Here is a 12,468-nt window from a genome sequence, read left to right on the forward strand (position 1 = left end):
AAATAAATAAATAAATAAATAAATAAATAAATAAATAAATAAATAAAGTGGCTTGAAAGACAGCTACAGTACAGAATGGTAGTTTCTATTTTGTGTAATCTTTTCTTCAAGTTACTAAGCTTATCTGAAATTTGCTTACGTGACAGCTTGTGGCCGAACCACAACTCCACCAGTACACCGACTGGGTCTTCTAGGGGAATCAGTAGCCATAGCTTCATCCACAAAACCTGTTCCAAAATGAAAAAAAAAAAAAGGAACCATTATTGTCTGGGCTGGATGGAAGGTTTGAGGTTACTCAATTTAGAGCCCATGTCAAAAATACCAAAAAAGCAGAAAACTTTCCCAGCAATTTCTATTACACCAGAAAGTGGGGGAGGGAGAAATAAATAAAGAATTTTCAAGTTAGCATAAGATTTCTTTTTTAATTCATTTGGACCAAGCCTCAGAACCACAAACCTAGTTAAAACTCTTGCTCAACCCCTTTGATCTACTTAACTAGAAAGGTAAACCAGGTCCGAAGATGAGCAGTCTAACATAAGATCACTTTATAGAAACAAGTGTGTTCCCTCTGGAAACTAAAATTAAAGAATTTTGTGAAGTCCTATATTAAGAGAAGGGAAATATATATTTACAAAACCATTATTGAGATAATGGTATAATATTTCAAGACCAAAGAAGCAGTGAGGCAATATCTTCCAACTAAGACTAAGACTGCATATTGTTACTATGTATTTGATGATGGATGTTAACTAGTCTTATCACGATCATTTAACAATATATACAAATACCAATCATTACGTTGTAAGCCTGAAATATACAAATTGCATCTAAATTTTGAAGACCACATGAGGCCCAGTTTAACAAAAATATTAAACCGTATTTGTTCATTCCAACATTTTTGTAAGCTGATCAAGTTTCAGTAATAGAAACCTAATGACATTACTATCTTTTCCCTGAATCTTGATCCCCGTAATCATTTGAAGTTTTTAAGAGCCTGGAGTGCATGTACTCAGTTCAAATTAAGAGACAAGTGACAACATCTAGATCCTCATAAAGCTCAATTCAGACCCCACACCACAACTCATCCTGCAAATTCCTAAAACCATCACTTGTATTTAGAGAACACTCTATCACCTTATTTGAAAACTCGCAAACCTGTAAATTCCCTTTGCTAGGGCCCTTTGCCCCAACTAGCCTAGAATACCCTTGCCTCAGCAGGTAACTTCACCTCCAATCCCTCAACCCTCTCATTGCATTCCACCCTTTATTTCCCAAAACACAGCCTCCTGTGGACTGTCCTTTGAGGGTCCTGCCTCCTGAGGAGCCCTGCCAGTCCCTCAGGCCCCACACTCCTGAAAAATACTCGCAGAGTAATCCCCACTTAACCTCCAAACACGCAGGCACCTCTGCCCCCGGCCGCCCTCTGGCCCCTTGCCCTGTCTCCCCTCCCCCTCTCCGCCCCGTGCTCTCGCTCCCTCCCCCATTTCCCGCCAGCCAACCCCCCCCCCCATGCTGCTTGCCCCTCCCTCCCAAGACTCCCCAAAGCCAGTGTCCCGCCAGCCCTCTCACCGGCCGCCCCGCCGGTAAACGCTGTTCTCCTGCTCTAGGCTCACTGTTTGGAGTCTTCCCTCGTGATTGACGGCCACCACTTCCTACCACGCCTCGGCGGAACTACATTTCTGGCCAATCCCAGAAGCAAACAGGCTGGGACCGGGCACCGCCCTTGGAGTACAGCTTCGCCAACCAGCAAGTAGAAAAGAGGCGGGCCCACCTCCTGAAGTTATCCAATCCGCTGGGACTCCAGAGAAAACACAACAGTATGGAAGTTCGGGTGAAGCCGAGGTGTCAGGTTCGGTTGCGAACGCAGGCATATGGAGAGGTGTTGCGAAGTTGTCTGTTTTCTTTTGCAGACAGCACCTTGGCAGTTTTGTCAAAAAGCATCAAGCTTCAGCTTCCAGTCCGCCTCACCTGAGCGTCTCAGACTAGTCGTGGGAGTACTGGGGAACTGGTCTGTTTACATCGAATTCTCGCGACACCGGTTCGAAGCTCAAAGCACGTGGACATGGCAGCTGCTCATCATTTCTAGCTGACCACTAACCCTCCCCGAACCCGCCTTCAGCCCCGCCCTTTTCTAATGTGTTTATCTTCCGGGAGTCCAGGCTGGTTTGTGCTACTGGGCAGCGCAGGAGCCAAGGAAGTGATGATCTCAATGAGGGACGCGGCTGTACTGTCAATAAGAGGTTTGTGGACCACGCCTGATTCCTTCTTTACCTATTTTCGCATGCTGACATGTGGCGTTGACATTTCATGTCATTCCCGCAAATACATTTCTTTGGTAACAACAGTGACACCGATTTATTGACCGAACAATCCTAATTACTTCAATAGCAGAGTCAAATTTAGCTGGTTTCTTCTAGTGGTGGGTGCGGTGAGTTGTGTATACATATGGGAAACTGTACTCTTGAAAACTTATACTTTTGTAAACCAGACTGAACTGAGAGAATTTAAAGACAACCTCACGAAGATATGACTTATTAGTAGGCATAACAAATCACCTGATGCAATTGTAATTTTTTAAATCTTACAATGAAAGGGAAAGTTTGCTGGAGAAACTGTATACATCACTGGAAATATGTAAGTCTTGCACTTGGAGCCATTGATAAGTGCAGATATAGCCAAGAAGTTCTTTTTTTTTTTTTTAACTCTTGAAGTTATATTGCTGGCAATAAATAAAACCCAAAGCACTGTTTATATAATGCTTTAACAAAACACCTTTAATGTTTTTATTTACTTTTTATTATCTTTATTTACTGGATAGAGACAGCCAGAAATCAAGAGGCAAGGGGGAGATAGGGAGAGATACAGAGAGACATCTGGGTCTTTGCGCATTGTAACATGTGCGCTCGACCAAGTATGCCACCACCCGGCCCCCAACAAAACATTTTGAGTTCGTTTTTTTTGTTGTTGTTGTTGTTTTTGCCTCCAGAATTATTGTTGAGGTTCAGTGCCTGCACTACGAATCCACGGCTCCTGATGGCCATTTTTTCCCATATTATTGGATAGGACAAAGAGAAATTTAAAGAGGGGGGAGGTAGAGAGAAAGAGAGCCCTGCAGACCTGCTACACCTCTTGTGAAGAGACCCCCTTGCAGGAGGGGAGCCAGGAGCTCGAACCGGGATCCTAGCGCATGTCCTTGCAGTTCATACTAAGTGTGCTTAAATTGGTGTGCCACCGCCCAACCCCTTACAGCTTTTTTTAAAAAATATTTATGTATTCCCTTTTGTTGCCCTTGTTTTTATTTTTATTGTTGTAGTTATTATTGTTGTCGTCGTTGTTTGGTAGGACAGAGAAATGGAGAGAGGAGGGGAAGACAGAGGGGGAGAGAAAGATAGACACAGACCTGCTTCACTGCTTGTGAAGCGACTCCCCTACAGGTGACCCGCATCCTTACTCTGGTCCTTGCGCTTTACGCCTTGTGCATGTGCTTAACTCACTGCCCTACCGCCCAACTCCCCCTCCCCCCCTTACTGCTTTCTATCACTGACTTAATTCTTTATTTTTTTAAAGATTTTATTTATTAATAAGAAAGGAGAGAAAGAAGCAGACATCACGCTGGTGGTACATGTGCTGCTGGATATTGAACTTGAGACCGCATGCTTGGGAATCCAATGCTTTAATCAGAGCTATCTCCCAGACCACATGACTTAATTCGTTATTGTCTTGAAAGTGTCTTTAAAGGGAAGTCTTTTGCATACCCCTCCCCCATCCTTTTTCAACAATATCTTGCTCTGAGCATTCTCCACTAGGAAACTTATTTTCCAGTGATTTCAAGTCAGAATTATCCATTCTTTCAGCCTTCAACAGATTAACTGTTGGATTAATAAATGTGAGGTCCCAAATTTAATCCCCAGCATTGCATATGTCATAATGCCCTGGCTTTCCTCTTATAACTAAATTATATTAAATTTATTGTATCAGACTCTTAAAGGTTATTTTACATAACTATGGCTTTTGGTGGTACTTTTGGATTGAATTTAGGACCCTGGAGCCTCAGCATTAAAGTTTTTTTTTTTTTTTTCAACCAGAACACTGCTCAGCTCTGATTTATTGAAGGAATCAAACTTTGACCTCAAAGCCTCAGGCAAGGTAGTCATTTGCATAGTCATTAGGCTATCTCCAGTGCTTTTTAAAAATTTTTTAGTGTTGGTCCGGGAGGTGGTGCAGTGGATAAAGCACCAGACTCTCAAGCATGAGGTTCAATACCTGGCAGCACATAATACCAGATTGATGTCTGGTTCTTTCTCTCCTCTTATCTTTCTCATTAATATATATTTTGACATATAAAATCTTAAAAAGAAAAAAGAATGTGAGAACAGTTTACTAACATTAATGGGCCACAGAAAGAGCTCATCCTCTTAAAGAATTCTGGGCCTGGAACAAAGGGGAAGGAAGGTACAGCTTATATAGGGAGGGGACTGCAGGCTGAGAACAGAAAGCTTCATCACAGAAGTGGTTGCGGGAATAGGCTGGGGTGGGAAGAGGTGGGTGGAAATCTTCAACCCATTGCTCAGGGTCTGGTTGCCTTACTGTCATCTTTTCCTGAGTACCTGCATCTGAGGGAAGGTTCTTCTAAAGAGTTACTGGGGGGAGAAAAAAAATTTTTTTAATTTATTGGATAGAAACAGCCAGAAATTGAGAGGAAGGGGGGAGAAATATATATATAGAGAGAGAGAGGAAGAGAGAGAGAGAGGAGAGGGAGACCTGCAACAATGCTTTACCACTTGTGAAGCTTTCCTCCTGCAGTTGGGGACTGGTGGCTTGAACATAACTCCTTGAGCATTGTAGTAAGTGTGCTCAGCCAGATATGCCACCACCCAGGCCCTCTCCAGTGCTGCTCTTAAAAAAAATAAAATGAAATGAAATAAAAACTCTTAAATAAGGAAAAAAAAACAAACCTTTTTGTTTTTCTGGTTACCACTGGAGATGTCCATTATAATAAATCACCAATTATTAACATTGCCTACCCCGAAGGAGGCACAGCGGTGGGGAGGGAAGCCTAGACACTAAGAACTATCTCTATATAAATTAAATTTCTAGGTCACTTTGTATTTTATTGTGTTTTTTTGTTTTGGTAGGATTAAGATTCTGTTTTTAGTCTCAAGCAAGTTATTGCCTCATACAGGCTACCGAAAACATTTGCATAATCCTCTCCTGAGTTAAGCAGTTGTGAAATAATTTAACTTTACAGAAGAACTAGGGTGAGCATTAATACTTATTTTTCATTTAAGTAAAAGAAAAAACTCTTTAAAATAAGCCTTATCAAGTCCATCAATTGTGTCAATTTAGTTGGGAATGTAGTAACAAGGAAGATTGCATGTATGGGAGCTGGGTGTGGAAGATCTGTACTTTTTGTTCATTTTTGTTATTTTTCTTTTTACCCTAGAATATCTATTTTCATTAGTGATTTAATAGTGATTCACAAGACTGTGAGACAATAGGGATGTAATTCTTCACCATCACCACTACCAGAGTTCTGTGTTCCCACCTCCTTTCAGTGGTCACCATCATAGTTCTCCCAAGGTCACAGATATGGGTCAATTATACATATACACACTTCCCTCTCCCCAAAGTTTATGTTTCAATCCTCTTTATTCTACATAAGTGAAATAGTCCACTTGTCCATTTCGTTACTTAACTTCACTAAGCATGATCACTGTCAGTTCCATTCATTTTGTCCCAGAGTAAACAATATCGTATTTTTAACTGCTGAGTAGTACTCCTTTGAGTCTATGTCCCGTGACTTTATTTATTTTGGAGAGTGTTTGCTTTACAGTGCAGTCACTGACATTTGAGTACAATGTCATTATGCACCAGGAACCCAAAATTCTTTTCCACCCCTCCCTACCTTAAAATTTTTTTTATTTATTTATTGGATATAGCCAGAAGTTGAGAAGAAGGGATATATATATATATATATATATATATATATATATATATGTATATATATATATATAGAGAGAGAGAGAGGTGGGGGGGGACCTGTAGCACTGTTTCACCACTTGTGAAGCCTCCCCGCTGCAGGTGGGGACTGGGGGCTTGAACCTGAGTCCTTGTGCATTGTAACATGTGCACTCAACCAGGTATGCTACCACCTTGCCCTCCCTCTCTTTTTATTTACCAGAGCACTATACAACTTTTGGTGATAGAGGGGACAGAACATGGGTATTCATAGTCTCAGACAAAATTATATATATATAATCTCAAAGGCCAAGAAATAATTTACCTGGTAGATCAAATATCTTTCAGTGCATGAGTTTGAGTCTTGGCACCTGAGAACCATGGAAATTACATGAACAGTGGGGCAGTGCAGTGAATGGTGTGTCTCCTTTTTCCCTGTCTGTTTCTGTACCTAAGGCACCAAAGGTGTCATGCTCAGTCCTCAGCTCCACCATAAACTGGTGCTGAGCAGCATCCTGGTAATAATTAAGGGCTGGACAGTGGTGATCCTGGTACCAAGTCCCCAGCAGGGGCCAAGTTTCAGGAGTGGTGAAACAGTGCTGCAGGTGTCTCTCTGACTTGCCCTCTCTATCCCCTTTTCCTCTGTTGTTCTGTTAAAAGGGGGGAAAATGGAGAATTAGGAAATGGAAGCTGTGCTCAGTAGCATTATGCACGTATAAAGCTGAATTCCTTCCCTCACACCACACAAAGAAGGAATAACTTGGGGATCGGGAGGTAGCGTAGCAGGTTAGTGTACATAGCGCCAAGGACCAGCATAAGATTCCTGGCTCCAGCTCCCCACCCACAGGGGGTCGCTTCACAAGCAATGTAGCAGGTCTGCAGGTATCTATCTATCTCCCCCTCTCTGGATTTTCCTCTGTCCAGTCCAACAGCAATAACAATAATAAACAACAAGGGCAACAAAAGGGGAAAAAATAGCCTCCGGGAGCAATGGATTCGTAGTGCTGGCACTGAGCCCCAGCGATAACCCTGGAGGTGGGGGGGGGGGGGAGCAAAAAGAAAAAACACCTCTCATGATCTGATAATCCAGCCAGCCAGTCTGCTTTCTAGTTTTATTGTCTTTTAATTTCTTCCCTCACATCAAGTATTTTGTTTTTATTCTAAAGCATGATATGCTATGACAAAAAAGTTAATATATGTGTATCACTGAAACAAAGCAACAACAAATGTCTAGCAGCATCAGTAACAGTGCACTGATTTATTAGATGAACAAACATATATTCATAAAACCGATGAAAACTAACTGTAGGATATATAAAATAATTTAAGAAATGTTGAGAATTAGCAGCACCATTTGTATTGAATAGCAAGGAAAAAAGCTTTGCATTTTTAAACACTACAAGAGGGTACTACTGCAATAATTAATAATGCCACTGGATATCTGGGATAACTGAGAAAAGTTTCCTTCAAATGTACCTATTTCTACGCCAAAGGTTTGGTGACTGCATCTGACAGTTAATGTTTTAGAAAACTACTACTGAAATAAGATACTGCATAGTATGTTAATTAGACCAAGGAGACTCACATCCAGCTACTTTAGCATGGTTCAACACTTTTGTTTCTATGAAAACTTCAGTTCTGAATTATGAAATTAGACAGAAAAAATAAATTTTAAAAGACAATAGTTGTCTCTAAGAAACATTAAGTGGAACACAGGTCACTATGAAAATACATCACTTTTCCAGTTTACTTAATAATTTACTTTAAAAAGCTGTGTAGTTTTCATCACAAGTGACTTACAAATTTCTTAATAAGCATTTTAAAAAGTTTAAATGTATTTCTAAAGTCTAATAGATTTTTTTTTATTAAAAAAATTTTAGCCCTGTTGTTACATTTACTATGTATCAGAGTAAGAGAATGAGTTTGTGTGGATACAAATTTACACACATTTTACAGAAACTTGTACCCTAACATCTACAAAACTCACATTTATAATACAAGCAAGAACAAAGCCAGAAAAAAATTGCTGAATTCCAAAAAGTCAAACTGTATACCATTTTTTTGTCCCCTTAAAAAAAGTTCAACTTCGGCACCAACATCAAAAATCTCTCTTTCAATCAATCCTAAATTTAGAAAAAAATTAGTTTTCCATATACTTTTCAGCAAACACAAACAGTTTTTCTGTGCTGATGAAGTAAAGGATTTCCAATTTTCTTCTGGCCCCTAAGTTTGCGTCGCATGGTGAGTTTCACAGAATTCTTTCTCTGTGAGGTTGTGGGAAGATTTGTAGGCGGAGTGCTACTACTTCGGCTTAGGCCGTTTCGTCTGTGCTTCTTCATAAGAGGGCCAGAGTTGGATTCTTCTAATGTCCGTTTAAAGTTTGCTGGAGGGGTTCTTTCAACTTCTTGAGCTTTCATTTGACCTGGAGTTGACACTTTTCCATTTTTTTGGTCCGTGATGGTGTTTGCTGAATTGGTAGGCACTAGGCCAACTGATAGGCTATTATTCAAAGAATCATGTATCCTTAAAGTCAGGGTTTTAGTGCAATTTTCTTCAAGTGGCTCTGGATCTTTTAAAGGTATGGCTGCAGCCTGGACATTTCCTCGAGCTATCTCAGATGGGACTTCTAAATGATTCTCTGAGAAGGCATTGCTACGAACAAGGGCAGGTATATGATCCTTAGAGTTCAGTCTTGCCCATGGATCCTCCTCCGGTGACTGAAAAACACAAAGGTAAACCACATAAGAAACGACTAATTGAAGAGTTTATCAATAGTATGAAAAATATAGAGTATATGCTTAAAGCAACAATGTCATAATGGAAACTTAGACTGTTGTTTTGCACACATCTCCAAAATACTAGGCGCTGTTCTTTGGATTTGAGAAAAGCAAGATGTTAAGAGACACTACTAAGCATAACAGTGGCAGCTTTCAACCAAGCAAATGAATGGGAAATAACGGAAACTTACAGATATTGTGTAAAAGCATCAGATAATGTACTCCTTTACCCCTTTCAAATGTTCTCATCTATAGACAAGTAAGACCATTCTTCCTGTCACGTCTTAGTTTTTCCACTAAAAATCTCTCTCTCTCTCTATCTGAATAAAAAAGTAAGGCCCACAGTAGTGAAATCACACATTTTTCCTCATATTTTATAGGACAGAGAGAAATTGAGAGGGGAAGAGGGGATAGAGAGAGACACCTGCAACACTGCTTCACCACTTGTGAAGTTTCCCCCTTGCAGGTGGAGACCAAAGACTTGAGCCTGGGTCCTTGTGCACATTGACATGTGTGCTCAACTGGGTATGTCACCACCCAGCTCCTGAAAGTGCAATTCTTTTTGTGTGTTTTTACTTGAACCGGATGCTGGAAAGTAACTGTATCCTAAAGTGCCAGTATTAAGAAAGGATAACATGTGACATAAGAGGTAAGAGGTGGACAGTGGATAAACCATTATCTCTCAAGCATGAGATCCTGGCTTCAATCTCTGGCATTACAAGTACCAGTGATACTGTGACTCTTTCTACCCCTCCTCCTCTTTCTAGCTGTCAAAAACAAATAAATCTTAAAGTATTTCATCATAACTAATTTTTTACAAAGTTCACTCTAATTCAGAAGGGGGCTAGGAAGACAGCATACTGGTTATGCAAACAGATTTCATGCTTAAGGCTCTAAACTTCCGGTTTCAGTTCTCACCACCACCGTAATCCAGAGCAGAGCAGAGCAGTGCTCTGGTAAAATAAATAAAAAGATAATTCAGGGGGAGTCGGGCTGTAGTGCAGCGGGTTAAGCGCAGGTGGCGCAAAGCACAAGGACCGGCATAAGGATCCCGGTTCGAACCCCGGCTCCCCACCTGCAGGGGAGTCACTTCACAGGCGGTGAAGCAGGTCTGCAGATGTCTATCTTTCTCTCCTCCTCTCTGTCTTCCCCTCCTCTCTCCATTTCTCTCTGTCCTATCCAACAACGACAACAACAATAATAACTACAACAATAAAACAACAAGGGCAACAAAAGGGAATAAATAAATAAAATGAATATTAAAAAAAAGATAATTCAGGAAAAAAAGATCTGCAATGAGGCCAAGTAACAAATGAGTTCTGTAGACAGAAGACTTCATATCTGCCAATAAGCACACCACTCATTTTTTTTTTCAGATTCATCTAATATAATAGTGAGAAAGCGGGGAAAGAAAATAGGAATACAATCTGTAACTGACTAAATAACTGAAATAACTCACTATTTTTGTCATTAAAGCAAGGGGAAAAGTACTTAACAAGTCGCATACAAGGATAGAATATATTGTTCTAATATATATACCAAGGTCAGATTACAAGCATAACTTTAGAAAAGAAAACAAAGGGACAATTTCAGAGTTTACATAGTTTATTATAACTTCTGTTGTGCTGTGGCTTTTTTAAATTCACATATTATTATTCTGATTCTATAGGTGCGCTGGCTTTTCTTCCCCCACTTTCTCCTTGAACTTTTCCTTTTCCTTCTCTTTTTATTGGCATTCTGTGGGAATACATTGCATCCATTAGCATAGGCAAATGTTTAGACTTCTAGAGTCAACCCAGATTACTTGTACAGCTAAGTGGTTTCTTACATGGTCATATAACATTTGTGACACTGAGAGATTACCTACTTTAGAGACAAACTCCCTCCCTATATATATCTTATAATCCAACATTAGGCAACTAATTATAATTTATGCCTAGAACATAACTGGAATAAAGTTGTTATTCTATTTAATTTTTAATCAGAGCACTGCTCAGCTCTAGCTTCTGGTGGTGTGGGGGACTGAACCTGGGACCACGGAGCTTCAGGCATGGAAATCTTCTGCATACCATTACGCTATCTCCCCTGCCCAAGTATTTTATTATTATTATTTTACTTTATTCATTTGAAGGAGACACAGAGAGAACAAGAGAGAGAGAAAGAGAGATCAGAGCTTTACTCAGCTCTGGCTTATGGTGGTGCTGGGGATTGAACCTGGGGCCTCAGAGGCTCAGGCTTGAAAGCCTTTTTGCTCCCAAATATAGGAAAGGTGTATAAATATTGTTGACTGTAAACCCCATCGATTTGATCTGATCTGGGGCCCATATTCAGCTTAGGAGTCTATGTGACCTCTGCATCCCTGTAGATCTGAGCTCACATTCTGTGGTCATGAGTAGGAACATTATGACAATGAAGAGAGGGATTTATTCAAGGTCTAGTCCCATCATGTCTGGTTGGGAGTCTCAGGACTCCCCAACTAGGGCCCCAGCTGATGGGGTGGCCTGATAGTAACTAAAGAGTCATCGTTAAAGTATGCCAGTCTCTTGCCCTTATTCAGCTTTTGCAGTCCTTGCTTTGATAAGGTTAGCTTTGGAGTGACTGAGGGAAGTGTAATAGGAAGTAGGTGAGGAGGGTATTTAGGTCTAAGTAGAAATTAATTCATTAGTAACTTTATGGTGAGCTACTCTCTTCCCTGATCCAACTTTCTGGTCCTTTTTCCAGGCATGACATCATCTCCCCAGACAATAAATTGGATCCACCTGCATATAAAATGTCAGGCTCAGGCTGGGGGGGGGGGGGGGGCAGACGACTAGTATAGTCATGGGCCCTTTGGAATATAACTAAAATAGGTCCACTATCTACAAAATGGAGACCCCCAACTCTTCATCTATACTATTCCAGCCTTTAGGTTCATGATTAGTCAACAATTTGTTTAGCTTTATATGTTAACTCTTTTTTTCAGCCACCAGGTTCCAGATGCTAGCATGATGACTTCCCTGGACAGACAACCCCACCAATGTGTCCTGGAGGCCCGCTTCTCCAAAGCCCTGCCCCAGCCTGGGAGTATGGATCGACCTGTCAATACCCATGTTCAGCAGGAAAGCAGTTACAGAAGCCAGACCTCCCACATTCTGCACCCCATAATGACCCTGGGTCCATACTCCCAGAGGGATAAAGAATAGGAAAGCTATGGGGGTGGGGGTACAGAATTCTGGTGGTGGGTATTGTGTGGAGTTGTACCCCTCTTATTCTATGTTTTTTTGTCGGTGTTTCCTTTTTATAAATAAAATTTTTTTAAAAAAATACTTAAATACGGGAGTCGGGCGGTAGCGCAGCAGGTTAAGGGCATGTGGCACAAAGCACAAGGACTGGCGTAAGGATCCCCGTTGGAGCCCCTGGCTCCCCACCTGCAGGGGTGTCACTTCACAGGCAGTGAAGCAGGTCTGCAGGTGTCTATCTTTCTCTCCCCCTCTCTGTCTTCCCCTCCTCTCCATTTCTCTCTGTCCTATCCAACGACTACAACAACAAAAAGGCAACAAAAGGGAATGAATAAACAAATAAAATAAACATTAAAAAAATACTTAAATACATTCAGAAAAAGCCTTTTGCATAACCATTATGCTATCTCCCTATCCTTCCAAGTGTTATTTTTTAACAGGTTTTTCTTTTTTAATCATTTATTGGGTGGAGACAAAGGAAGAAATTTAGATAGTAGAGGGGTGGTTAAGAGGGG

The 12,468-nt window shown here is 40.8% G+C and overlaps 2 protein-coding genes and 1 long non-coding RNA gene across 16 annotated transcripts in view; 1 reads left to right on the forward strand and 2 right to left on the reverse strand.

Annotated features, from left to right (window-relative positions):
• The window catches only part of BCAS3 (BCAS3 microtubule associated cell migration factor), a 654,611-nt gene extending 652,601 nt beyond the window's left edge, over positions 1 to 2,010 (reverse strand). For 9 of the 12 annotated variants that reach the window (XM_060203882.1, XM_060203884.1, XM_060203878.1 and 6 more), the window contains exons 1-2: positions 1,772 to 2,010; positions 140 to 227 (exon numbers count right to left, since the gene is read on the reverse strand). In XM_060203882.1, coding sequence (XP_060059865.1) covers positions 140 to 227; positions 1,772 to 1,871 — 188 coding nt within the window. In that variant the 5' untranslated portion in view covers positions 1,872 to 2,010. Of the gene's footprint in view, positions 1 to 139; positions 228 to 1,569; positions 1,715 to 1,771 lie in introns of those variants that run through there. The other 3 variants (XM_060203887.1, XM_060203886.1, XM_060203883.1) reach the window with 1 other exon arrangement.
• A 118-nt stretch (positions 2,011 to 2,128) lies between these two features.
• On the forward strand, positions 2,129 to 12,040 carry LOC132541992 (uncharacterized). The gene is made up of 3 exons (XR_009553112.1): positions 2,129 to 2,240; positions 8,537 to 8,690; positions 11,698 to 12,040. It is a non-coding gene; the product is annotated as an uncharacterized LOC132541992 (long non-coding RNA).
• PPM1D (protein phosphatase, Mg2+/Mn2+ dependent 1D) overlaps positions 7,188 to 12,468 on the reverse strand; it is a 57,655-nt gene continuing 52,374 nt past the window's right edge. For 2 of the 3 annotated variants that reach the window (XM_060203889.1, XM_007516977.2), the window contains exon 6: positions 7,188 to 8,675. In XM_060203889.1, the coding sequence (XP_060059872.1) occupies positions 8,118 to 8,675 (558 nt within the window). In that variant the 3' untranslated portion in view covers positions 7,188 to 8,117. Of the gene's footprint in view, positions 8,676 to 10,203; positions 10,473 to 12,468 lie in introns of those variants that run through there. The other variant, XM_060203890.1, reaches the window with a different exon arrangement.

The sequence above is a fragment of the Erinaceus europaeus genome, chromosome 12, assembly GCF_950295315.1.
Source record: "Erinaceus europaeus chromosome 12, mEriEur2.1, whole genome shotgun sequence".
Classification (NCBI taxonomy): Eukaryota; Metazoa; Chordata; class Mammalia; order Eulipotyphla; family Erinaceidae; genus Erinaceus; species Erinaceus europaeus.